We start from the raw sequence: 27,942 nt of genomic DNA, 5'->3' as shown, positions 1-27,942 counted from the left end.
GAGATAATCTTTTTGCCTCTGTCTACCTTCTCAAGGTACTTTCACTTGCAGAGTTGCAGGGTGACTGCATAATGTTTACAATATCCATAACCTACTGGTTAAAAGTCACAACTTATAACAATTTTTTTCTTTCCCTTCACCCACCCCACCTATGTTTTAATTGTGTCTGAGAGAGTATGTATAGGAGGAATTGAAAAAGGGGCAAGTGCTTTAACTAGTAGAGTTTTATATCAACCGTTCCTAAAGAGATCTTACTGGTTAAAAGTCACAACTCTCAACAAATGTGAGTGAGAAACTGGCTTTGTTCAGGCCTGAGGTTTTTTTGACAGCAGAGAAAAAAAGACAGATTGACCTTTTGGGAGGTCCAATGGCTTCTGGCCAAACATTCACATCCACAAGTTGTTTGGCTCCCTGGGAGCCAATCACATAGCTGTTTGTAGTCAGAGGCCTTTGTCATTGGCCTGTGGTGTGGTGACTAGTTGTCAATCAGCTGCTAGTTGCCAGTTGCATATCATTTTGCACACACCACCCCGGTTCTGTGTGTTGTGCAGTTGCTGTGTAGTAACTTCTCCCTACTGCTTGAACAAACAGCAACGTAAGCAGCACTTACAATGAGATTCAGGTAACTTGCTTTTAAAATGTCTAGTAATCCATTGCACATTTGTTTTTTGAAGAACTGTGCACTTTCCATTTCAGTCCACCAAAAATATTCAGTCCATCAAAAATATGAAAAAATAGAGGAAGATAGTCTTTAGAGTTCATCAAGGCAGTATTGAAGTACACTGATTCTATCCGTTCCGAAAGTTGTCCAATCCCAGGCACAATTGGGAACCTTTCAAAAACTAGAGATTCGGGTAATTTTGCAAGGCCACTATTGACTCCAATGACTGGTAGAAATCCTCCCCTGCTATATTTCCACTGATCACATCATGGAGGAAATCCTCAACCAGAATATCTTCAGCTTCTTGATCAATTTTATTAATCTCACGTTGGCAGCTTAAATAGTTGTTCAGAGATAATGTCAAAGATATGCATCAGATTAATATATTGTGTGTTGCAAGGATTAACACTCCTGTGCCTATAACATCAATTTTCCAAGAGCAATTTGACAGAGATCTGTTAATGATACCTTTTTACCTTGTTAGTAATTGAATTATGATATTCAGAATGGACTGTTGATGCCAACAACAACTGATTACTGTTGTTGACAGTGCAGAGTCTAAAATAGTGTTCATTTTCCTAGTCTGGCCGGACATGGGGTAGGCTCTCGTTTTGTAGTCCTCGCTCTCCCTCTCCAAATTTCTTCATTCTGGAATGACCATGAGTGTGCTGAGGTCCACTGACCATCCTCCCTGTCTAATCAATCGATAATGGCAAAGACTTATACTATGCTTCTGATTCCATTCCTTTGCTGGGAAAGGAATATATATTAAGCCTGAACGCTTCGAAGCTTTAAATCTCAATTTCTTGCCCCTCAATCATTTTAGAAGCAGCTAACTGTGTTGAAATGAATGGTTTTGTGGTTGGTTCTATCTTCTATTGGTGGAGGAGGGACATTCAGATTAATTTCTTCAAATGTGAATCCTTCTGTTGCCCATTGTCCACTGCAATACTGTACATGTAATAGGAGATTTCCTGTCTAGGGCTGCACAGGCCATGTTTGGCAGTTTTCAGTGAACCTGTTGTGTCTTGTGCAAGAAACTGGTTTTGCATTGAGCTAACTGTCTCTTTTGTATGCAGGTACTTTGGAGGCACACTTATCGGGTCTGCTGTGGACAGCTGTCTGTATATCTCTGGCCATCGTGATTGCCCTTCCTAAACCCCATGGTATCCGAGCTTTGATAGCCTCTACGATTTTGCGACTTATATTCTCAGTTGGTTTAGAGCCAACCCTCTATCTGTTGGGAGCTTTTAATGTGAGTATTTCATGGAACTGCAATCCCAAGCTAACTGGGCTTAAAGAGCTTTTGGTCAGCAAGTGTTCTAACAGAACAATGCAAGGAAACTAGTCAAAAGTAGTCTTGAAATAGATTTGTGGGTGAATGTTATCTGCCCCCTTCTTTCTCCGACGATGCACCTCAAAACTTTGATCAAAATGTCTGGTCACCCACTTGGGGGGTTCTCTGAATTTGGTTGGTACTATGTAAATTCCAGTTGTTGGTGTGATCAGCCAGAAGGTCTCTGGTTTGAGACTCTTCGACAGCTGGTGTGTGAATGTCTGTTGGGATTCAGCTCTGTGCCCTGGCTTAGGGAGAAGAGCAGATTAATCAGACTTCCTGCTCATAAGCCCATGTCCTGTCCAGCCATTAAAAAGGATGTAGACAGGCTTTGTATGGAAGAGGGCCAGGCTTGACTTTACCACCTGACGCCTGGAGGAAGAAAGCCTCCTATTCTGTCTTGAACCCTGCAACCATATGGGATTTGTGTATTTCAACAGCTTCCTCCTTCCCATTCACCCCCCCCCAAACAACCACCCACTGCCGCCACCACCCCACAATGTTATCAGAGTTCCAAACCTCCAACTCAGCCGGCACTTCCCTCCAGACCTGTCACCTTCTCCCTCACCCACCTATTGCTTTCTCAACTACTTCCTCCCCCACACACCCCAGTTCTACCCCCTCCCATTTATCTCTCCGCCTCCCTGGCCCACAAGTCCTATTCCTGATGCAAGGCTTATGCCCGAAACATCAAATTTCCTGCTCCTCAGATGCTGCCTCACCTGCTGTACTTTCTCAGCAACACACTCTCAACTCGGACTTTATTGGTCCATTACATTGCCCTGTAGTCAAAGTCTGTGCTTGATGAGATGATGCATAGGGTTGTGGGTGCAACTACTAGTGTGCCCATGAAAGGATGTCCCATCTACAGTTGTTTTACAGGAAGTTTGGACATAAAGACAACCCTTTGCTCCAAATGAAATATTGTTCAAGAATTCAGGTCCTACAGTTCTTTGGTACTTAACTATCATGACTTCTACATTTCGAAAGGTAATTAGTTGGTGCCTTGATGTGCTGTTATTCAATAGAAGAGGAGTCAATGTAGGGTCCCTCATTGTAACTAGAGCACTGAGGTGCAATGAATAAGGTGAAGGCAGGCAATGTTGAAGGATGGAGCATGTCCAGTTTGGGAAGTGGGTGGGGTAGGAGGAAGAGGAGAAGGGACCTGGAAAAATTGTTCTCTCGCATGTACTTGAATACATTATACTTGCCAGCCTGTTAGGTTTGCATCACATCTATCAACTAGAACATTCATTGCCTTTACCAAAGATATGCAGTGATGGCTTTGTTTACAATTTTACGAAATACGTTGTGATAGTCTGTAAAAGATCCTTCCATCCCCTCCCAATGCCTTTATGCATGGGAAATCATGTCTCACAAACTTGATTGAGTTTTTTTTTGAAGAAGTAACAAAGGGTTGATGAGGGCAGAGCAGTAGATGTGATCTATATGGACTTCAGTAAGGCATTTGACAAGGTTCCCCATGGGAGACTGGTGAGCAAGGTTAGATCTCACTGAATACAGGGAGAATTATCAGTTTGGGAACAGAACTTGCTCAAAGGTACAAGACAGAGGGTGGTGGGGGAAGGCTGTTTTTCCAGACTGGAGGTCTGTGACCAGTGGAGTGCCACAAGGATTGGTGCTGGGTCCACTACTTTTCATCCTTTTTATACAAATGATTTGGATGTGAGCATAAGAGATATAGTTAGTAAGGTTGCTGATGACCCCAAAATTGGAGGTGTAGTGGACAGCAAAGGAGGTTACCTCAGATTACAATGGAATCTTGATCAGGTGGACCAATGGGCTGAGGGGTGGCAGATGGTGTTTAATTTAGATAAATATGAGGTGCTGCATTTTGGGAATGCAATTCTTAGCAGAGCTTATACACTTAATGGTAAGGTCTGAGGAAATGTTGCTGAACAAAGAGACCTTGGAGTGCAGGTTCATAGCTCCTTGAAAGTGGAGTCGCAGGTAGATAAGATAGTGAAGAAGGCGTTTGGTATGCTTTCCTTTTTGGTCACTGTATTGAGTACAGGAGTTGGGAAGTCAGGTTGCGGCTGTACAGGACATTGGTTAGGCCACTGTTGGACTATTGCGTGCAATTCTGGTCTCCTTCCTATCGGAAAGATGTTGTAAAACTTGAAAGGGTTCAGAAAAGATTTACAAGGATGTTGCCAGGGTTGGAGGATTTGAGCTACAGGGAGAGACTGAACAGGCTGAGCCTGTATTCCCTGGTGTGTCGGAGGCTGAGGGGTGACCTTATAGAGGATTACAAAATTATGACTGGCATGGATAAGATAAATAGACAAAGTCTTTTCCCTGGTGTCAGGGAGTCCAGAACCTGAGGGCATAGATTTAGGGTGAGAGGGGAAAGATATAAAAGAGACCTAAGGGGCAACCTTTTCACGCAGTGGGTGGTATGTGTATGGAATGAGCTGCCAGAGGATGTGGTGGAGGCTGGTACAATTGCAACATTTAAGAGGCATTTGGATGGGTATATGAATAGGAAGAGTTTGGAGGGATATGGGCTGGGTGCTGGCAGGTGGGACTAGATTGGGTTGGGATATTTGGTCAGCATGGACGAGTTGGACTGAAGGGTCTGATTCCATGCTGTACATCTCTATGACTTTAAACCCACGACCTCTACCACCTAAAAGAACGAGGTCAACAAATGAATGGGGACTGTTGCATGTTCCTTCAGATCTACACACCAGCAAAACTTGAAATTCCATTGTCACTTCCCTCATTGCTAAGAGGAGATTTTGACCCATTGACAGCGTGGGTGTCGACACCACTTGGGCCGCAGTGGTTCACCGCCATTTTCTCCTGGTCAGTTAGAAATGGGTCATAAATGCTTGTCTACTCTGCAATGCCCATGTCCCACAAAATAATTTGAAGCAACTTAGATGATTACAGATGAAGGTTATTTTGAGGCCAAAGCCTGGTTATTGGTACTTTCACTGCACCAAAGAATGATGATTGGATGAAAAGGTACTCAAGGAACAGCTTGAGCTGTCATAACTGAATGACAGAGGCTTGGAGCAACTTGTTTAAAGCTGCAAAGCTATTATCCATAAACCATTCAGAAAACTGACCTCTGGACCTGTGCCCTTCCCAGATGTTAGCACTTCTGAGTTCTTCAGCTTATCCTAATGTAGCTGCTGTTGAGATGGGGTTGGTGAAATGACCTCTGTGTTATACCAAACATGAGAGTTGCTGCTGAGACTTTCAGTGCCCTGTTTTCCTACCTCCTGAACTGTTGTTAAAGTTTGCCATCTGAAGACATTTCAGGTCTAAAGGATGTTAAAAGCTCCATGGAATGAGCATCTCATGATATCCCACTTTCAATCATGTTTCAATGCCAAGTCGTTGATATTGTCAGTGTAGGAGTTCTAGGAATTACGATGGGAAAACAGGCCATTAGGCCCATCGAGTCCATACCACCCCTCTGAAGGGCATCTCATCCAGACCCATCACCTACCCTATCCCTGTAACCCCGCATTATCCATGGCTAATCCACCTGGCCTGCACATCTTTGGACTTAGGGAGGAAACTGGAGTATCTAGAGGAAACCTAAAGGGGCGAATATTCAAAGACCACATAGCCAGTTGCCTGAGGCTGGAATTGAACGCAGGTCCCTGGTGTTGTGTGCCAGCAGTGCTAAGCACTGAGCTACCATGCAGCCCTAAATTGAGAAAGCAGCTTTGATAGAATTAAGCAACATGTTGTAATGTCACTGTTGTTGCTTATGATGCAAGTTCATAGGCAGTGGCACTCTTACTAAACGTTTTACTAAATGGTATTTTAACAGCTTGGATCTAGGGTTGGTCAACAATGGGACTTGATTACAATGAACTATTATGATCTACTTTTGGATTGTTTTGTGTATCTTTCTACAACAAAAGGACAAATGAGTCATTTGACCAAATGTTGTTTGTTTAATTCCCTCACGGGATGTGGGTGTCACTGGCTGGCCAGCATTTATTGCCCATCCCTAGTTCTTCTTGATAAGGCGGTGGTGAGCTGCCAAACTGTTATTTTGTGGGTCAAACCAGGGCAGAACTTGCACAGTCAATACTAGGGCCCTGGGGAGTGTTACTGAACAAGGAGATCTAGAGGTACAGATTTGCAGCTCCTTGAAAGTGGAATTGCATGTAGACAGGGTAGTGAAGAAAGCTTTTGGCATACTTTCATCTGTCAGAACATTGAGCATAGGAGTTGGACATTTTGTTGTAGCTGTATGAGACATTGGTGAAGCCACGTTTGAAGTACTGCATGCAGTTCTGGTTGCACTACTATATATAGAATATTATTAAACTAAAAAGAGTGCTTTCTGGGCTGGAAGGTTTGAATTATAAAGAGAGGTTAGATAGGTTTCCCTGGAGCAGAGGAAACTGAGGAGTGACCTAATAGTGGTCTATAAAATAATGAGAGATAAATGTGTATATATAAGGTAGGTAGTCGACAGCTTTTCATGGTGGAGAAGTCCAAAACTAGAGGGCATAGGTTTAAAGGGAGAGGTACAAGAGGATTCAGAAAGGCACTTTTTTCAGAAGGTGGTGAGTGTTTGGAACAGGCTGCCATAGTTCATGGTGGAAATGAGTAACGTTGTGTCATTTAGACAGAAACATGGATGGGATAAGTATGGAGGGATATGGACCAAACAGAGGCAAATGGGACTAGTTTGGTTATGAAAACTTGACCGCATGGGCAAGTGGGCTGAAGAGCCTGCTTCCATGCTGTGGGCCCCTATGACTCTCTCTGCCACCTTGAATTGTTGCTGATCACTTGTTGTAGGTGTGCCCAAATTGCTCTTAAGGAGGATGTTAAAGGATTTTAAACCTGTGATACTGAAAGGAATAACCATACATTTCCAGGTCAGCTTGGAGAGGGAACCTGCAGGTGGTGATGTTGCAATCTATCTGCTGCCCTTGTTCTTCTAGATGAAACTGGTCAGGAATTTGGAAGGTACTGTCTAAGGAGCTTCAGTGAATTTCTGTACTGCATCTTTTAGATGGTGCATGCTGTTGCTACTGACCATCCTTTGTGGATATTGTGAATTGTGCCAAACAAGTAGGCTGCTTACCCGAGACAGTGTGGAGCTTCTTTGAGAGTTGTTGGAACTGCATGCAACTTGATGAGTGGGGATTATTTCATCATATTCTTGACTCTTGCCTTGCAAATTGTGGGCAGATTTTGGAGTCAGGAGGTGAATTACTCATTGCAAGATTCCTAGCCTCTGACCTTTTCTTGCAGCTGCAGTAGTTAGATGACAAGTCAACTTCAGGTACAGCCAGGATGTTGATAATGGGTGATTCAGCAATTGTAATGCAATTGATGTGATTGTTAAATTCTCTCTCATTTGAGATGGGCGTTGCCTGACACTTGTGTGGTAAAAACAATGACTGCAGATGCTGGAAAGCAAAAACTGGATTAGTGGTGCTGGAAGAGCACAGCAGTTCAGGCAGCATCCAACGAGCAGCGAAATCGACGTTTCGGGCAAAAGCCCTTCATCAGGAATAAAACTTGTGTGGTGCCAAACCTGGATATTGTCCAGATCTTATTGCATTCTGGCACAGATGGCTTCATTACCCGTGGGATTGCAAATGGTGTGGTATCATCATAAAACATTCCCTCTTCTAAATTTATGATGGTAGCAAGGTCATTAATGAAGCAGCTAGAGATGGTTGGGCCTTGGACACTACCCTGAGGAACTACTGCAGAGATATCTTGGAGCTGAGGTGACTGACCTCCAACAATCACAACCATCTTACTTTGAGCCAGGTGTAACTCCAACCAGTGGAGAGTTTTCCCCCCGACTTCCAATTATTCCAGTTTTGCTCAGTCTCCATGGTGCTGCGTTCAGTTAAATGCGGCCTTGATGTCGAGCGTTGTCCCTATCACTTCTCCTCTGGAATTCAGCATCTTTGTCCGTGTTTGAACCAAGACTGTAATGAAATCAGGAGCTGAATGGCCCTGGTGGAACCTAAACTGGGTGTCACCGAGCTGGTTATTGCTGAGCTGGAGCTGGTGCTGCTGGATAACATTGTTGACGGCACCTTCCACTGATGATGGAGAGCAGACTGGTGGGGCAGTGATTTGCTGGGTTGGATTTGTACAGCTTTCAGTGCACAGGACATAATTGGCAGTTGGGGGGAAAACTCTCTGCTCATTGGAGTTACACCTGGCACCAAGGATATAGCTGGGCAATTTTCCACATTGCTGGGTAAATTCCAGTGTTATAGCTGTATTGGAACGGCTTGGCAAGGAGTTTGCCAAGTTCTAGAGCATGTTTTTAGTGCTATTGCCAGAATGTTGTCATGGCCCATGGCCTTTGCAGAACTTCAGCCATTTCTTTACGTCACGTGGAATGAATCCAATTGGCTGAAGACTGGTATCTCTGATGTTGGGGATCTCTGGAGGAGACAGAGATGGATAATCCACTCAACACTTCTGGCTAAAGAGTTCTGCGAATCCATCAACAGTATCTTTTGCACTGATGTGCTGGGCTCCCTAATCGCGAAGGATATTGTGGATATTTGTGGAGCTACCTCCTTTAGTGAGTTGTTTCATTGTCCACCACCATTCACAGCTGGATGTGCCATTGTTGCGGGATTGTTTATCTCCAAATCACTTGCTACTTGTGCTTTTTGGTGCTCATGTAATCTTGTTTGATAGCTTCACCAGGTTGAATGTTCATTATTGTGGACACAGCTCCTGGCAAGCCATCCTCCACTGAACCAGGGTTGATCCCCTGGCTTGATGGTAATGATTGGCTGGGGCTCAAGTAGGCCCAGAAGTTACAGATTATGTTTGAATACATCTCTGCTGTTAATGGCCCATAGTGCCTCATGGATGCCCAGTCTTGAGTTGCTAGATCAGTTTGAAGTCTATCTGGAATGGCAATAATGTCTCTCAACCCTATGGAGGGTATTCTGAATGTGAAGGTGGGACTTGATCTCCACAACCACCATGTGGTGGTCATTCTTGCTGATAGTGTTATGAACAGATGCAGCTGTGGTGGGCAGCTTGATGAGAATAAGGGCAGTTAGGTGAAGTGGCCATGCTAATTTGCCCGTAGTGTTAGGCGCATTAGTCAGGGGTGAATGTAGGGGAATGCGTCTGGGTGGGTTGCTCTACGGTGGGTCGGTGTGGACTTGTTGGGCTGAAGGGCCTGTTTCCACACTGTAGGGAATCTAATCATTTCAAAATTGTGTGTTTCCCTCGTGTTGGTTCCCTCATTACCTGCCGCAGACCCAGGCTAGCAGCTAGGTCCTTTCGGACCTGACCAGTTAAATCAACAGTGCTGCTGCCGAGCCCCTTCAGATGGTGGACGTTGAAATCCCCCACCCAGAGTACATTGTGTGCCCTTGCCACACAGTTTTCTGCAAGTGCTGTTCAACACTGAGGAGTATTGATTCATCAGCCGATGTTGGACTGTGCACGGTAATCAGCAGGACGTTTTTGCGCCCTTGTGTGACCTGAAGTTAAGAGTGTTCATGAGGCCCAGAGTCAATTTTGAGGCCTCCCAAGGCATTTATTCACCTGACTGTATACCACTGAGCTGCCACATCTGGTGGGACAGGACAGATCCAGGGATTGTGATGGTGTGTCAGTGATGCTTCTGTAAGTATGATTGTCAGGCTGTAGCTTGACTAGTCTGGGAGACCACGCTCCTCATGTTGGCATTAACTCCTAGATCTTAATAAGAAGGATATTGCAAGATAGACGGGGCTGAATTTGCCATTGACCTTTTCTGTTCGATGCCGGCTGATTAGATTAGATTACTTACAGCGTGGAAACAGGCCCTTCGGCCCAACCAGTCCACACCGCCCCGCCGAAGCGCAACCCACCCATACCCCTACATCTACCCCTTACCTAACACTACGGACAATTTAGCATAGCCAATTCACCTGACCTGCACATCTTTGGACTGTGGGAGGAAACCGGAGCACCCGGAGGAAACCCACGCAGACACAGGGAGAATGTGCAAACTCCACACAGAGAGTCGCCCAAGGCTGGAATCGAACCTGGGACCCTGGTGCTGTGAGGCAACAGTGCTAACCACTGAGCCACCATGCCGCCCCATGATCCATCTGATTTTTATTTTTCCCTTTTTAGCAACTGTGTGGCTTGCTCGGCCACTTCAGAGGGTGGTTAACAGTCAATTACATTGCAGTGGGTCTGGAATAGGTAAGCTCATCAGTTTCCATCTTTTCTAGGGAATCCAGATGATGGCCTTTTTACCACAATAGTTTCATGACTTTTAATCCAGACTTTTAATTCTGGATTTTTAAAATTGAATTCACATATTTACCATCAGCCCAAATGGGATTCGAACCCAGGTCCCCAGTCATGAACTGGGTGTCTGGATTTCTAATCCACTGAGAATACCATTAGGCCATTGCAGTGTCTTTTGAGTCAATCCAATAAAAATGTTAAACACAAAACCACCATTAAGTGGTTCAGCCAAATAGCTGAACTTGTCTACTTAAGAATCTAGATAAGTACCTGAGTGGGTGGGAATGAAATAGGGAGGTTGTATTGCTGGAGTGAGAGGGAGATATCTGAGAGGAGGCTGTTGGGCGGATTGACATTATCATTGGCATGCATGTTGACTGACATTGGCTCCCAATCCAGTGACTGATTTTGAAATTCTTATCAACTCCCTCTCGGGCTTCACTCTTCCCCAGCTCTGAATGTTCCACTTCAACTTTTCCAGATGTTTGCATTTCAGTTCTCTCTTGATGAACACAATGCTTATACCCCATTTTAATTGCTGAACTATTAGAGACAATAACTTTGGTTGCCAATGCCATGGAATTTGAGTCAAAAATATGTCTCCCTCCCTGTGTGGCTCTTTCAGCCAAATGTGTGTGTGTGTGTGCACGTGTGTCTCTGTCTCTGTGGTCAGCTGGTCAGTTTGTGCACTGTAAATCCCACTCAATTTTGATTGTCCTCCAATATAGAATACAGACACTGCCCTCTCCCTGATGAATTAATGGGGCTGACTTGAGAATTTTTCGGCAAATAGTGACTGTCCAGAACAGGCTGTTCTGACCTCATTTCATACATTCAAGCAGAACAACTCCAAATCTTTTCAGGGTCAGTGCAATGGAGAGAAGGATGAGAATTTAAAACTGTGATTTTAAATGAACGCTAATTATGATCCTCTTTACCCCAACCAAGATTTTGAAGGCACTTTCACTTTGGTGACTAACTGTTATAGAATCGCAGTGTTAGCAGGGAAAGTTCCACCCAATGTGCCTTTACCTGGTACAGGCCACCAAGTTTCCACTGAACGCTGGTTCTGCATTAGTTGGCCTTTATTAGTAGCAATTGTACTAAATAATTGGGAAACTGCAGAATGCTCTGAAAGTACGACTGCAAGGTGTGAAATCCAGCACAAGGCACCCCTCTGGGCAGCTTGAATTCAAAATCCCTTAAGAATTCCTGCACCATCAAGGTTCTAGAGGTATGCAGCCAGCCAACATTGGGCATCAGAGAAGTTCGAAAGAATGACACTATTAGGGTCAGTTCGAGTGTGAATGCAATCCCTTTACTTATTGGATAAAATAGCTCCTCGTCCATCAAAGCTTTCAAGCTGAAGAGCACAAGATAATGACAGATTTAACGTATGTGTCATGCATTCAAAAAGAGAGCTTTGTGTCAGGTGAGCGGTTCAGTGATAGTTGGGAGATTCCATTGCTTGTGAATAAGTTACTGCAAAGTTGCACAACAGAGATCCCTGTCCTTCCTGTTCAAAAATGTGTAAAAGCCATATAACAATTTATAAAATGAGAGGTTAGGTCTCTTAATCTTTTTCCAACTTTTGACCAAGTCAGTAAGTTGAAGGCATTTTGCAGCATGAAGTCAACCGCTTCAGACCTTGATCACTCATCCTGTTTTCTCTTGCGGCAGAGTTTAACCATTGAACGCCATTGTTGGATCCATCCTTTGATTCTATAATTGTCAATATCACCTCCCCCTTGCCCCACATCATCTGAGTTGTTGAGTGAAACCAACCCTTGCAGGTTTAACATCTTGCACTTCACCAAAAGGCCTCAGAACAGATGTTTAGTATTTGCAGTATTTCGCTGTCGAAATGCGAACTCTCGGTACACTCCATGAATGCAGCCTGGCTGTGTTGGGTTGCTGACTGTATAGGACTAAAGAGAAATCTCTTCTGTTTGCAACCAAAAAGCAGCAACATGGGAGCATTTTAAACATATTGTTTTCCCATGAACTTGTCTATGTATTCATTGTCAAAGTCCTAAAGGTAGAGAAAAGGCTTTCTGATAAGCGAACAAAAATCATCCATTCCTCCTATAAAGACTCTTTGTTTCCAATCAAGGTGAGAAAAGGTGGCTGTGTCTGTTGAGCAATGGCGATCACTGTATGAAATCGCTGAAAAATGTCCGACTGGAGTTGGCAACACTAGCCCTGCTGAGCTTCAATAGTCGTCATCTATCGGTGTCAGTGAATTAAGGAACTGCTGCACAGCCAAAGTATTAACTTCGCAAAAGATAACACAGTGCCACTCCTTAACCCCTGCCCCCAAACTCGAAGAAAAAATGTTGACTGCTCACAAAGGGCCTCAAGTATTAAAGCCGTGACATGGAAATGTTGCCAATGGAATGCAAGAAGACATGAGCCAACCCCTGAAGCTGTAGCTACACCCAACAGTTCCTTCACTCACATTGGAGAACGTAAGCCATTAATTGCAAGAAGCTTTGAAGTGTGATCCAAGGCAGAAGATTTGTTTGCCAGAAGTTTGGAGGCTGTGTCCCTCTTGAAGATGCTGCTTCTCATTTATTTATTTTGGTGCTTTTTGAACAGATAGGCCTTTGATTCATCTGTATGTAAAGTTAAAGAGCTATTTGCACAACATATTCAAAAATATTTGTTGTCCGCAATTTGGAATTTTTTTTAATGTAGAGGTTAAAACTTATACTTCCCAGTCGTATCAGATTTTTTGATTTTAGGGGAAGCTTTAATTATATCTTTTTTTTTTCAAAAAATTATCGAAAGGCAGTTTTGTTCAGTTCAGGATCACTATGGCAAGAGAGTTGACTCAAAGTTAGAATTGTACTCAGCATTTCCATATGTTGGCACATGCTGGCTGACTGACAGTCACCTATATCTGGAGAATGCTCGACGGCAATAGGCTGTTCTGGTCAATCATATTTCTCAGCTCACAATGGAGGAGAAGTGTGTGTTACATGAGTTTCAACAGACCACTCATTCTGTTATTTCCCCAAACATGATCTCAAGTCAGTTATCCTTCTCCGAGGTGTCCAGTCTCAACTTCACAGGTGCTCTTTGTCATGCCTTCCACAACTCCTGGTACTCCTCCAGAAATCCCTCTGATTTCTGCTGACAGACTTATACACTTAATGGTAAGGTCCTAGGGAGTGTTGCTGAACAAAGAGACCTTGGAGTGCAGGTTCATAGCTCCTTGAAAGTGGAGCCACAGGTAGGTAGAATAGTGAAGAAGGCATTTGGTATGCTTTCCTTTATTGATCAGAGTATTGAGTACAGGAGTTGGGAGGTCATGCTGCAGCTGTACATGACATTGGTGAGGCCACTGTTGGAATATTGCATGCAGTTCTGGTCTCCTTCCTATCGGAAAGATGGTGTGAAACTTGAAAGGGTTCAGAAAAGATTTACAAGGATGTTGCCAGGGTTGGAGGATTTGAGCTATAGGGAGAGGCTGAACAGGCTGGGGCTGTTTTCCCTGGAGCGTCTGAGGCTGAGGGGTGACCTTATTGAGGTTTATAAAATTATGAGGGGTATGGATAGGATAAATAGGCAAAGTCTTTTCCCTTGGGTCAGGGAATCCAGAACTAGAGGGCATAGATTTAGGGTGAGAGGAGAAAGATATAAAAGAGACCTAAGGGGCAACCTTTTCATACAGAGGGTGGTACATGTATGGAATGAGCTGCCAGAGGAAGTGGTAGAGGCTGATACAATTGCAACATTTAAGAGGCATTTGGATGGGTATATGAATAGGAAGGGTTTGGAGGGATATGAGCTGAGTGCTGGCAGGTGGGACTAGATTGGGTTGGGATATCTAGTCGGCATGGATGAGTTGGACTGAAGGGTCTGTTTCCATGCTGTATATCTCTGACTCTATTTGTCACCTCCTTCATTTAGTGTTTTCCCTTCAGAATGCAAACTGACTGTTCAAGTCTGGGTTGACTTCTGTCCTGATGACACTGCAGCAATGACTGAGTTGACCATGCAATAGTGAGGGAGTGTGCTCGAAAATCAAGCTACTTGGTACCATGGGAAGTTACCAGCAAGTGAGGCCAAATGTCCTGCTGACTTTGCACCTTCTGTCTCAATATTTTGTATTAATTTCACAAGACTTTGGTGCCACCATTAGCATTTATTGCCCATCCCTAAACAGTTGGGTGCCTTATTTGGTTATTTACAAGGTAGTTAAGAGTCAGTTACATGACTGTGTCCATCTGGACTCATGTAGACCCGATAAAATAGGATGGCAGATTGCTTTCTCCGAAAAGCATTAATGAATCAGAAGGGTTTTTACAACAATTCATGTTTACCATTATTGTGCCAACTTTTTATTTCAGAGCTTTCTTTGTTTTAATGAAATTCAGTTCCCCAGCTGCCCTGGTGGCATTTGAACTTGTCTCCAGATCATTAGTCTAGGCTTCTGGATTACTCACTTGGTGCCAGAACCACTATGCTGCGTTATCCTGGTAAATCGGTATGTTTATCATTAGCAGCATTGATATTAATCAAAACTTCTGTTATTGGCTCTTTAATGTATTGGTCTCAAGCAACTGACTAGAAGCAAGTTGGTAACTTGCCAGAAATTTTGAAAGCCAGTGCCCAAAAAAGACCCGGGAAAGGTGAGAGATGGGTAATTGTGGACCAGTGGTCTAACGCATTCTAAAAGAGGCTGTTGATATCTTGCTCTGTGTGCCTCAGGTCTCTGCATTTGGCTAACACAATAATACTCTTTGTGCCAACAACAGAATGAAGCAGTTTATGACTTTTAATATCAAATAATATAAGCAGGATATAGAAGCACAGCCAAAAAGGCAGGAACAGTGATTTTTTTGAGGGTATCGTGACAATTTATTGAGCAAACTGGTGTTCGTTCATCTGGAAAAGTGAAGATTAAGAGGAGACCTGATAAATGATCTTTCATGGAGGGATGGGTGTGTACTAGCTATTTCCTCGTGGATGAGTCCAGTTCAAGGGGGCAGGAACATAAAGTAGCTATTAACAACAACTTGATGAAAAGACTTGGAAGGAATTATTTTGAACAGAATGTCACAAATAGGGAACTAACTGCCATTTGGGAGCTGCCGAAGCAGATAGCATTATGATATAGGGGAGACTTGATATGTGCTTGCAAGGCAAGGAAGGATAGGGATATGTGGGGTTGCTGCTCCAAACGGCCTGTTTCTGGTCTGTAGCCAGTTAGTTATATGCACGTTTCCTCATTGATACCTCACTAATAACACGAAATATAACACCAAGCCACATAACATGATATATTTACTTCAGGTGACCAGAAAATTGGTCAGAGGTTTTGGTAAGTACTGTGGGAGTTTTTCAGTACGCTTTTTGGTTTTAACAAACTAGAGAAAATCTTGTCTAAGTTGTACGTAACAGGGTGACAATCAACGTAGTTTGATACAGATAATATGCCTTGTCAGGATTAATAAATCCAAGGCTTTGCATCTCAAATGGAAGAAATGGCACCTGAACTTATTTCATACTCCTGATTTTACTGAAGTTCCTTTGTAAACAAAATAAAACTACTTAAATTTGGATGTCCCTTTTTTTTAAACAAGAGAAAGATCATTGTGCCCATGAGCATTGCTTAGTGAAAGTAAAGCATTGTGCTACATCCCATGATGCGCACACAGTTACAAATTATGGAGTAGGCCAATTACAATCTGTCATAAGTTTTATCTGTTTCTGAAAGCTGGACAAATTGATTGAAAGCTGTGATTCCTAATCATTATTTTTTAACTGTTATGCGTTAATCTCTACTATGTTGCTGCAATGTTAATTTGCCTTAGAGCTCATGGACATGTAAATCACCTTGGAATAGTCCTAAGTAAACACTCGTTACTATTTCCTTCCTCTGTGTATGCAATTTGTTTGTGTATAATCACTCTAAAGAGTGAATGGTTTTATGGTGAAGATTTGCAATGTGCTGTACCCTCTGAACCTCTTCAAGTAGAACGAAGTCGAACAAAGATACAATAGGGTTGACATGGTGTTATTGCAGAAAGCAAAGGACAGACTGGAGCTAATTTTTACATTTATTAACAGAGTTGCATATTATAAGCACACAACTCTAAACTTGAACAACCACCGTTTTAGCTTGTAACTAATTATAGAAAGGTCAAGTTAATGCTCACCACCTACATACAATTAAACACATTTAATATGCAGTTTAACATCACATTCTTGGACTCCATTTTTCTCATTTAAGAATGTGTTCCCCCTCCTCCCCTTACAATTGACCCTTTTTGTTTTATCCTTTTCCTTAAAGAAACTGACTTGATGCAGAGTGCAGCAACACAGAGTGCAATCTACATTCTGGCTCTGTGTCTAAGTAGCTATTCTATATTTTGTAAACCTAAACCATTTGTGTTGGTAGACTTGAATAATAAGGCAACTGAGCTGGATTCAACCCTCCTCTTGCTCCCAAGAATGGCAAGTCATAATTTAGGCCTTGAGAATGAGAGCCTCACTGAGTTTACTCTGAACTTTTGAGTTGCCGGGTCACTGAGGCCTGCTTTACTATTCAGACTACAAGGACCTGCTAATTTGGCTCATACCAAAACTTGGGACTGACATGACTATTCTAGGCTGTATCAATCCCCCTCACTTCATTTTGATTTTAAAATCGACTGTCCCAATTTCTGCACAATGGGGGAAAAACACCAAATTTATCTTATGAATTCGACTGGTCTGAGACTCCGAAATATGAGGAGATTGTGCAAGCCTTTATTGGACATGACTTAATCCCACAATGTTCTTCCCCTGAAGTAAGACTTGGCATCTCGATGTTTTTAGTGCTTGCTTTTGTCTGTTGACCATTCTTCAAATGAAGCCTAAAAATTTCATGCTCAATAGAGTGACATAATTCACTGCATAGGTTAAACGCCAGAGTGATGCTTGAGTTCACGTCTGAGTCTGCAGCTCTTGCCTGGATATTCCTTTTAACAATAAGTGAACACAACCCTGTGAGAAGTGTATTTTGAATTTCTGTGGAAATGTCACTGCTTAGCTGTGTTATGTCAATTTGCATAGCTGTTTGGTTTGATTGAAACCTAGGCTGTTTTATTGGGCTATTTTGGTGACTTAAAGGGAGATTTTTTTTCTCCCCTCTTAGCAAACTGTTAAATGATAGATAAAAATCGCAGTCATCTCTTGAACGCACTATAATTAATTTTTTATGAAATACCTGGGGGAAAAGTATTTTTACGTCTTTAAACCATTTGGGACACTTGCTTTAATGTAGTGGAACACTTAAAGTAAAAGTGAAGTGCTGCAGATGCTGGAAACCTGAAACAAATGCAGAATGCTGGAGAAACTGAGCAGGCTTGGCAGCATCTGTGGAGGGAGAAACCGCATAAATGTTTTGAGTTTGTGACTTCAGAAGTTGCATCTTTCACACACTTAAAGTCATCATTATCTCTATCAATTGACATAAAGTGTCTGATCTTTGATTTGTTCATGTTCTCCAACAGGTTGGAAATAAAGTAATATTCCTGACTAGTTTTGTTGGAAACAGAGGAACCTTCACAAGAGGTTACATGGCGATGGTCCTGGATGTGGAGTTTCTCTACCACCTAGCGTACACACTAATATCTGTGATGGGACTTTTTGCCCATGAATTCTTCTATAGTCTCCTGGTATGTAATGAAGGTCCTTTGAATTTTGCTTTAAAGTCTTTAGGGTATTTTGAGCTTTAAATTTGGCCAAGTTGCCAGAAGGGGAAGGAGGTGTTCTTTTTTTAAAAAAAAAAGTGAGCTCCCTGTCTCATTGGAAATGAAGATCAGGCTGATTTGGTTTTACCACTAAAATCTGGTTTTGAAATCAGATAGCACATTGAACCAGAACCAAGTTCTTCAGCACTAGTGTGTGCCATCCCTTGAAAGAGCTATGTCAACAGCAAAGTTCTACTTTGCTGCTTTTTGCTTGTTGCTTTGCAAGTCATTTGTTCCTTTCCTGCACCATGTAACCACATCGAGGGCCGACAGGCAGCGAGGACGCTCAAGAAACAAAAACAGGCTTTAACCAAGTGTCCACAGTCATTTTGCACATGACAATCGTCACGCTAGAACTAATATAACTTTAATGGGAGCTCACTTCTCATGTGTCTAATTTTAATGTATGTAAAAAGTGAGTGTAGCTTGACAGGAAAAGTTGGCCCAGAAAATCCAAGGCGCAGCATTCATTTGTTCGATTGTCGATCGAGGTGCAGCCTACATGAAAGAACACTGCCCTTCCCCAGCTTTTACAAGACTGGCTACCATAAGTTGTTTAAAAGTGCAGTGCAAATACTACTCGATGGGTGACTGGCCATTAGGAGCTGAGTGGGTAGAGTTGGCAAATAGTTGGATTTTGAGGGGTTTTGCTGTGATGTGGTGAGGTAGTAGGGTCTGTTTGGATGTTGTGGGCTTAGTTAAGACGGTGGTTGAGGAAGGAAATAGTTTGGGGGTGTAGCTGGAGGAATTCTGTATAAGTGACTAGAATTTAGTTTTGCAGTTACTAAGAGGATTAGGGTTTTTTTCTTCTCTACCATTTCCTAACTAGGTAAATAAATAAATCCAACTAAGTCCAAGTTGGAGACTTTTTTGCAAAAGGTCTCCAGCAATCCAGGGAATTGCTGGTCAGAAGCTTTGGAGGTCAGCAAGTTGGAACTTCCCAACATACATCTAGGATCGTAGATCTGGTCTCCAATAATTCGGAAGCTGAATGATTTGAACCAATATGATGTCCAAATCAATGCTAAGCTTCAGACAAAGTGCTGACATGTTATTACTGGCGATAGTTTGGCCTTGTCCAGCAGATTAGAGCTTCTTAGCCTATGTTATCATTAAGCTTAAGGACTCATTATTCTCTCTTTTCTTTGTAGCTTTTTGATCTGGTTTACCGAGAAGAGACATTGCTGAATGTCATCAAGAGTGTCACTCGAAATGGCCGCTCCATCATTCTGACAGCTGTGCTCGCTCTTATCTTAGTCTACCTGTTTTCCATAGTTGGCTTTTTGTTTTTCAAGGATGACTTCATTCTGGCAGTGGACAAGGTGTCAAACAAGACCTATTGGGCAGGTAAAGGCTAATATGAAGTAGGACTGTATTTTGTGGTCTTTAATGTGCTAGTCAATGTTAATAATATGCGCTGTAATGAGCGGGGCACTGGATAGTTACACACAATTCCACACTCAAATTTCCTAACTGTGAGTTGTCTATTTTGAGCTGTTTATTGTCTCCTTTACAGTATATGGAGACAATATGTAGACCAAAGAGTGCACTGTTTGGAAAGATGAAGGGAGTCCGATTATCTTAAAGTAATTGAATTATGTGTTGTCCAAAGATTGTTTTTTTTTTTGTTTGAGTTTTTTTTTGTTCTGAACCCAGTGATATCCACACTAAAAACACTTCATAATACATTGGTCATATCATATTGGTCTCATGTGAAGGTAGACTGGAGTTGAAGAGATGTGACTGAAAAATGCATCAAACTCAACTTTTTAACATTTTTGCACTTGGATGTTAATAGAGGGGCTAGTCAGCAGCAAAGTATCATCATGATCATAGTCTCATAAAATGAGCAAGCTGAATTCGCAGAGCTTTTCACGTCAAGTAGTAGTCAGTTTTTTTTAAAATCTAGTTCCTTCACTCAGAAGTTTCTGGGCTCCTGCCTAACTCTTACTGGTGAGAGAATAGTGGCTGTCTGGGTGAAAGAGACTAGGTGTTCAGCTACGGACTTAAATAAAATTGAGTACTCAGTACAAAATGTCATCAAAAAGAAATTTTAAAATAAATTCCTGTATGAATGTGGGAATTGTTGGCAAGATTACAGTTTGTTGCCTATCCTTAGTTGCTTTCAAACGATTGACTTTCTAGACCATTTCAGAGGGCAGTTAAAAGCCTGTATTAATATTCATCTGGACTCACATATAGACCAGACAAGGTAAAGGATGTTAATGAATTTAATGGGTTTTAACAATCAACAATGATTGCCAATAGACTTGCTTGGATTACTAGCCTGGTGACATTACTCCTATGTCAATGCCACCTCTTTAGTGGGCAGCACGGTGGCACAGTGGTTAGCACTGCTGCCTCACAACGCTAGAGACCTGGGTTCAATTCCCGCCTCAGGCGACTCTGTGTGGAGTTGACACATTCTCCCCGTGTCTGCATGGGTTTCCTCCGGGTGCTCTGGTTTCCTCCCACAGTCCAAAAATGTGCAGGTTAGGTGAATTGGCCATGCTAAATTGCCCGTAGTGTTCAGTGAAGGGGTAAATGTTGGAGAATGGATCTGGGTGGGTTGCTCTTCGGAGGGTCGATGTCGGCTGGTTGGGCCAATCTTATCTCGAGGTGAGTTTGGGAGTAATAAAAAGCAGATGAAGTTGTGCTTCATTTGCACATTGCTTTAGTCAGACCTCACCTGTGCAACTGTGTACCTCAAAAAATTAGACAGCCCTTAGACAGTCTTTCAGCGAAAATTCATGAGAGGTGGCAGGGCAGAAAGAGTTGAACTCTGAGGAAATGCTGCACGGGCAAGGCTCATGGTCCCTTGCATTTGTAACATTGGGTCTTGATCAGATTAGCGTTCAGGGTTTGATAGGTTCAAGTGATTTGCTTTTGGTGCGTAATAAAATCTTGAAGTATGTTTTCATGTGAAGGGAATTCTGAGTCCTTGGTCGACCGCACTCCCACTCCATAATGTTGGGTTGGTCAAACCTTTGAGACGGAATTGACAGATTTTTGTCAGGTACGGGGCATTGAGGGAATTGATTTAAAGACAGGTACAGTATTTAGAGGTGGCGGTACCAATCAGCCCTAATCCAATAGGGAGGTGTAGGCCTAGTGGTATATCAGTCAAGAGTGTGGTGCTGGAAAGGCACAGCAGGTCAGACAGCATCCGAAGGGCATCATAATCGATATTTTGGACAAAAGCCCTTCTCCAGGAATGAGGCTGGGAGCCTCGGGGGTGGAGACTTAATTCAGAAATGCAGGCAATGTTCTGGTTCAAATCACACCAAGGCAGATGATCAAATCTAACTTCAGTAACAAAAAATTTTGAATTAAGAGTTTAAGGGTGACCATGAAACTGCTGTTGATTGTCATTTTTTTTCAAAAAGCCCATCTGCTTCACCAATGTCCTTCAAGGAAACAAACACTGCCATCCTTAACGAGTGTGCATATGTGACTCCAGACACACAGTAATGTCATTTGACTCTTAACAGCCCTCGGGGCAGTAAAGATTGGGTAATGTATAATGATTGTCGGAATTCTATGTGGAAGTAAGCCATTTGGTCCATCGAGTCCACACTCGCCCTCCGAACAGAATCGCACCCAGACCCACATTTGTGCCCTATCCCTGCAACACTGCATTTCCCATTACTAATCTACCTCGACTGCACATTCCTGAACACAATGGGCAATTTTAGCATGTCCAACCCAACGGGACTACACATCTTTGGACTGTGGGAGGAAACTGGAGCACTCGGAGGAAACCCATGCACACACAGGGAGAATGTGCAAAGTCCATACAGACAGTCACACGAGGCTGGCATTAAACCCGGGTCCCTGGTGTTGAGGCAGCAGTGCTAACCACTGAGCCACCCTGCTGTTCAATACACCACTGGCCCAGCCAGCGACACCCATGTCTCATGAATGAACTTTAAAAGTTATATATTGTTTGGTCATACAGACTTGAGGGATTAACCTAGTCTTGTTCTTGTATCAATAAGCATCATTACCTGGCCTACCCTTGAGTGTATGCTCTGAGTTGATAATTGTGACCTAGTGGAACACTCCTCACACTGCATGTTACACTACCCGATAATACATTTCAGTCAACTCAGCCTGGCAGGATGCAAATGCAGAACAAGGTTGTTAGAGACTAAAATTAACCAGTTTGCTTATTAACAAAGCAGAACTAGTTCTGGGCAACATTAATAAAGATTAATCATCAACCATTGCAATCCCCTACAATGAGAACAATAGATTACTAACTATCACGTGTTTCAAACGTTATTATCGACTGAAGGACCGCAGATCTCACATTGAGCTATTCTGCACTGTTGTTATTAAATTTAGAATAACAATGGAAACACTGCAAGAGTAAATGCACCTTTTGAGTTCGTAATTGTGGGGGGAAGATAGCTGTAAGAACTGCAGATGCTCAGAAATCAGAAATTGCTGGAAAAATCCAGGTCTGGCAGCATCTGTGGAGAGAAAGCAGAGTTAACGTTTAGGGTCCAGTGAGGGATCCTAAAAGGGGGAGGAATAAACATGAGGTGGAAGTAGAGCCCAAAGAAAAAGAGAAACAGTTGAACAGACCAAGGACTGGGTGAAGGTCAGCCTGGGAGAATGAAAAACTGCTAAGTAACTTTTCCCCTGCTAAGGGGACTAGAAGTAGCTGGTAATGGGTTTGTGTGGTAGCAACCCATGTGATGGTGTGCGGGGGTTGGGGTAAAGACGTGGGAGAAGGTGCCTTCAGCCCTAAAATTGGTGAACTTAATATAAAGCCCAAAAGGGCGTTAAGTGGAAAATGAGGTGCTATTCTTCCAGCTTGCGCTGAGCTTCACTGGAGCACTGCAGCAATTTCCAGACAAATGTTGGCGAGGGAAAATGGGGGTGTGTTGACTTGACAGCAACTGGAAACTCATGGTCTTTTTTTTGTGGGCAGAATGTCGGTCTTCTGCAAAGTGGTCAACCAGTCTGTGCTTTGTTTCCCCAATGTCGAGGAGACCACGTTGTGAGCAGTGAATAGAGTAGTCTAGGTTGTGTGAAGTGCTGCTTCACCTGGAAAGTGTGTTTGTGGCCTTAGATACTGAGGGAGGGAGGAACTAAATGGGCAGGTGTTACACATTTTGCAGAGGAAGCTACGATGGAGCAGTGAGGCAGAGGGGAAGTGGTGGGGGGAGCTTGTTCGAATGGAGGAGGAGTGGACCAGGGTGATCCAAAGGGAAAGGTGTTTCAGAATGCTGACAAGGTTGATAGGGGAATATGTGTCTGGTAGTGGTATCCCATTGGAGATGGCAGCTAATGATTCTATGGATGTGGATGACGAGGACAAAGGGGACCCTATCACTGTTGTGAGAGAAGAGAGAGGGGGTGAGGGCCAAAGTGCAGGAGATGGGTCTGACCTGGCTGAGGGACCTGTCAACTATGGTGCTGGGGAATCCTCTGTTGAGGAAGAAGGTGGATGTTTCAGAGGCTCCCTTCTCGAAGTTGACCTCATCGGCACAGATGTGATGGAGAATGGAATGGAATGGAATGGAGTCTTGAGGAAGTAGGGCATGAGGATGGATAGTCGAGGTAACTGTGAAGATCAGTCGGTTTGTCGTGGACATTGGTCACCAGCCTATACCCGGAAATGGAAACAGATATCAGGGAAGGGAAAAGTCAAATGGTCCAGGTGTAGGTGAGAGTGAGGTGGAAATTGCAAGCAAAATTGATAAACCTTTCCAATTCCAGATGAGAGAGGGAAGCAGCCCTAATGATGTCATAGACATACCAAATAAAGTGGGTGGAGGTTGGAGTAGGACTGGAAAAAGGAATGTTCTACGTACCCCATAAAGAGACCGACATAACCCTGGCCCATGTGGGTATCCTTGGCCACAACAATTGTTGGTAATTGCGAACTTTGGTTGTGTTGCTTAATTTATAGAAAGTTACTCATTCGGGCAATGTGAGCACTGGTAACTAGGCCAGCAACTGTTACCCTTGAGAATGTGATGATGAGCCACCTTTTCTATTACACTATATGGCCTACAGCACTTTAAATACACCCACATTGCTGTTAGTACTGTACTAGTTCCAGAATTTTGACCCAATGACAATATCATTCCACAACACAGGATAGGTGTGTGGTTTTGAGGGGAATTTGCAGGCGGCGGTTTTCACATGTCTCTGCTGCCTTAGTCATTCCCAACTCGAAGAACTGTGTTTGTAAGATGCTATTGAAAGAGACTTGGTGAGTTGCAGCAGTGCAACTTAGAGATGCGACAACACCTCTCCCCATGTGCATTGGTGTATATGTTTACCGTGATGGATGTAGTGCTGATCAAGCAGCTACTTTGTCTTGAGTGGTGTCAAACTTTGTTTTTGGAGCTGCAGTCATCCAGGAAAATGGTGAATATTTCATACTTCTAACTTGTGTCTTTATAGGTGGTGGACTGACATTTGGAAGTTAGTGTCCCAGCCTTTGACCTGCTCTTGTAGCTACAGTACTTTTAATGGCTGGTCCATTTCAGTAGTAGCCTAGAAGAGATTCAGCAACAGTGGTAATGCTAATTCGATATCATTTGGAGATGATTAGAATCATTACTGGCACTTGTGTTTGACGTCAATATTACTTTCCACTCCTCAGCCCAAGCCTAGGTCTTGCTGCAGATGTTCGCTGACTGCCTCAGCATCACCGGTGTCACAAATAGAGCTGAACATTGTACAAACATATTCATGGATAGAGTGCCATTGATGAAGCAGCTAAAAATGGTTGGGACGAGGAAACCATGCTGAAGAGCTCCTGTAGTGATATCCTGGGACTGAGATGATTGACTTCTAGCAACCACGACCACATAATTTTGTGATAAATATGACTCCAATGATTGAAGTGGTTTTTTTTCTCCCCGATTCCCATTGGCTTTTCTTTTTCTTTGGCTCAATGATGCCACACCTAGTCAAATGCTGCTTTGATGTCAAGAGCACTTACCCTCTCTTCCCTTCTGATCAGCTGTTCAGTCCATGGTTGGACCAAGGCTGTCATCAGGTCAGGAATTAAATGGCCTTGGTGGAATCCAAACTAAGCAGCAGTCAGCAGCTTATTGCTAAGTGCCAGTTGATAGCACTATTGACGGCCTCTTTCAGTCACTTTGACCTATCATAGCAGGATAGGATGGTAATTGGCCAGGTTGGATTTGTCCTATAGTTTGTTTTTTGTGCGCAGAACGAACGTGGTCAGTTTTATGTATTGTTAAGTGGATGCTAGTGTTATCACTGGAACTGTTAAGCTGGGATTGCAGCCGGTTCTGATGCACTAATCTTCTGCACTTCTGCCAGGTCCCATAGCCTTTGCAGTATCCAGTACCTTCAACCAGTTCTTGACATCACATGGAATGAATCAAATTTGCTGGTATTTGGTATCAGTGATGCTGAGGGCCTCAGGAAGAGACCTAGATGGATTGACCCCTCAGTACTTTTGGTCAGTGAAGGTTGCACTCATTTACAAGGCTCCTTTGTCGTTGAGAATGGAGTATTTGTGGAGCCTCCACCTCTGGTGAGATATTTAATTATCCAATTACCATTCGCAACAGGCTGTGACAAGAGTCAAGAGTTTAACTCTGACTGCTTACCATACTATTGTGCTGCCACTACTGAATGGTCTGCCCAGCGAGAGGGATAGGACATAGTTAGCGTTGGTGATGGAATTATCTGTAAGGTATCATTTTTATAAGCATGACCTCATTCACGCTGTTGTTTGATTAGTCTTTAGGACAGCTCCCCCCCCACTTTTGGCAGATGACCCAAGTTTTTTGATAAGGAGGACTTTGTAGGATGACATGGCTATGTTTGCTGCTGTTGCTTCTCCTGCCTTAACTGCAGGATGGTCCAACCAGTTTCATTCCTTATGCATGTACGCTTTAACAATTCCATCTATAATTAAAGCGGTAATGCATTAAAGGACAAAGTGTAGAGTACATAATGAACAACATGTATAATGTTTTGAAGAGACAGTCAGAGTGTCAGTCTCTTGTGTTTGTTAATGTACAGCCGCGTTGGCTCACTTGAGTGCTTTGCTTGAATCTCAAGGTCAGTAATCAAGGTTGGGTTGCAGTAGATGTGAGCCTGTAGTTAAAATTCCCCAAAGCTTAGACAATTTAGGTTTAAATTAGTAAATCATGAAGTTCTTCCTTCAATTCTGTTGTTCCTTCCACCAGAGGACATCCTCACCAGAGTTTTGCAGGGTTGAATACAAGCTGTTGAAGAATTAATAGCCGCTTGTGTGCAATCAACAGCAAGTCCACTCAACCTAGGAAATCCTGGGCCTCCTGAAATCTCAGCAAATGTTCTCAAGCTTAGAAACATGGCAGGAAACAAGCTGTCAACAATCAATAGTTAGCACATTACAGTGCTGCCATTTGTCTTGAGTCCCCACGTCCAACCTACTGAATGTCACAGACGTTACAGCACCAAAGGAGGCCTTCTGGCCCATCACAACTGCATCAGCTCTCATCCCACTTACCCCAGTCAAGAGACCGCTTTGATCCAATTCACAACTGTCAAGGCTTAGGGAACTCCCACGGTGTACAGTTACACTGCGGTTTCATTCGCTCAAATCTGCACAGAACTGACTTCTCACTAATTTAGCTGCCAGGAAAATCCCTCCCCATTAGTATTTCAGTGTGTAGAGTTAATCAAAGCATGAAGGATTCAATTCCCCTGTGACTGGTCTGTCCTTCAAGACCCAATAATCAACCAGGCTGGTTAGTCCATGACCAGTGGCCAAATAAGTGGATTTGATTTGTTTTAGATACCCCCAATTAGAAAATTGGGGTTAAAATGTTTGCTTTGTTTCAGCCTTTCACCTTGAGCTTATACAATGAAAGCTCTGCTGTCCAAAATCACGAGTTGACAATTAACCATTTAGCATTAAACATTGAGATTCTGAAGGGGGTTGATAAACTTATTTTGTTACCCTGCCCCCGGCTGGGGAATCTAGACCATGGAGACAAAAGCTCCAGTTAAGTGGCTGAACCTCTCGGAATTGTAGGAGGAAATACCTCATCATTCAAATGCTTCAGAGTCTTCGGAATTCTTTATCTCCAGAGGGTTGTAGATGTGCCAGTGTTGAATATGTTGAAGGTTGAGATAAACTGTTTTTTTTAAGTCTCTCAGGTTATTCGATTCTCAGGATGGCACGGTGGTTCAGTGGTTAGCACTGCTCACAGCGTCAGGGACCCGGGTTCAATTTCACTCTTGAGTGAATGTATAGAGTTTACACTTCTTCCCCATGTCTGTGTGGGTTTCCTCTGGGTGCTCTGGTGTCCTCCCACAGACTAAATATATGCAGGTTAGGACGATTGACCATGCTAAATTGTCCCCTGGTGTCCAGAGATGTGCAGGCTAAGTGGAGTAGCCATGGGAAATGCAGGGTCACAGGCTTAGGGTATGGAGGTGGGCCTGGATGGTATACTCTTCAGAGGGTTGGTGTGGACTTGTTGGGCCAACTGGCCTGCTTCCAAACTGTAGGGATTCAATAGAATCCAAGGATTTGGGGTGCAGACAGAAAAGTGAAACCAAGGCAAATGATTGGCCATGATTTTACTAAATGGTGGAACATCCTGGAAGGAATGTATATGGAATTCCTGTGATGATTACACTATGTTCTTTGTTAAAAATCACAATACCAGGTTATAGTCCAACAGGTTTATTTGGAAGCACTAGCTTTTGGAGCACTGCTCCTTCACAACCACCTGATGAAGGATCAGCACTCCGAAAGCTAGTGCTTCCAAATAAACCTGTTGGACTATAACCTGCTGTTGTGTGATTTTTAACTTTGTCCACCCCAGTCCAACACCGGCATCTCCAAATCATGACTATGTTCTGGTGTTGTTTGCCCCAGTATGGGAAGTATAATGAACTGGTGATCTATTAACCCATATGATTATACATGGATTCTAGACAATTCTTCACATGCCTTAAAT

The 27,942-nt window shown here is 43.1% G+C and overlaps 1 protein-coding gene across 6 annotated transcripts in view; it reads left to right on the top strand.

Moving 5' to 3' along the window:
• itpr1b (inositol 1,4,5-trisphosphate receptor, type 1b) overlaps positions 1-27,942 on the top strand; it is a 521,994-nt gene that overhangs the window by 382,128 nt on the left and 111,924 nt on the right. For all 6 annotated transcript variants that reach the window (XM_072582660.1, XM_072582659.1, XM_072582663.1 and 3 more), the window contains 3 exons: positions 1,741-1,916; positions 17,744-17,908; positions 19,135-19,330. In XM_072582660.1, coding sequence (XP_072438761.1) covers positions 1,741-1,916; positions 17,744-17,908; positions 19,135-19,330 — 537 coding nt within the window. The remainder of the gene's footprint in view (positions 1-1,740; positions 1,917-17,743; positions 17,909-19,134; positions 19,331-27,942) is intronic.

Source organism: Chiloscyllium punctatum, chromosome 12 (genome assembly GCF_047496795.1).
Source record: "Chiloscyllium punctatum isolate Juve2018m chromosome 12, sChiPun1.3, whole genome shotgun sequence".
Taxonomy (NCBI): domain Eukaryota; kingdom Metazoa; phylum Chordata; class Chondrichthyes; order Orectolobiformes; family Hemiscylliidae; genus Chiloscyllium; species Chiloscyllium punctatum.
This window is presented reverse-complemented; position numbering and strand designations above follow the sequence as displayed.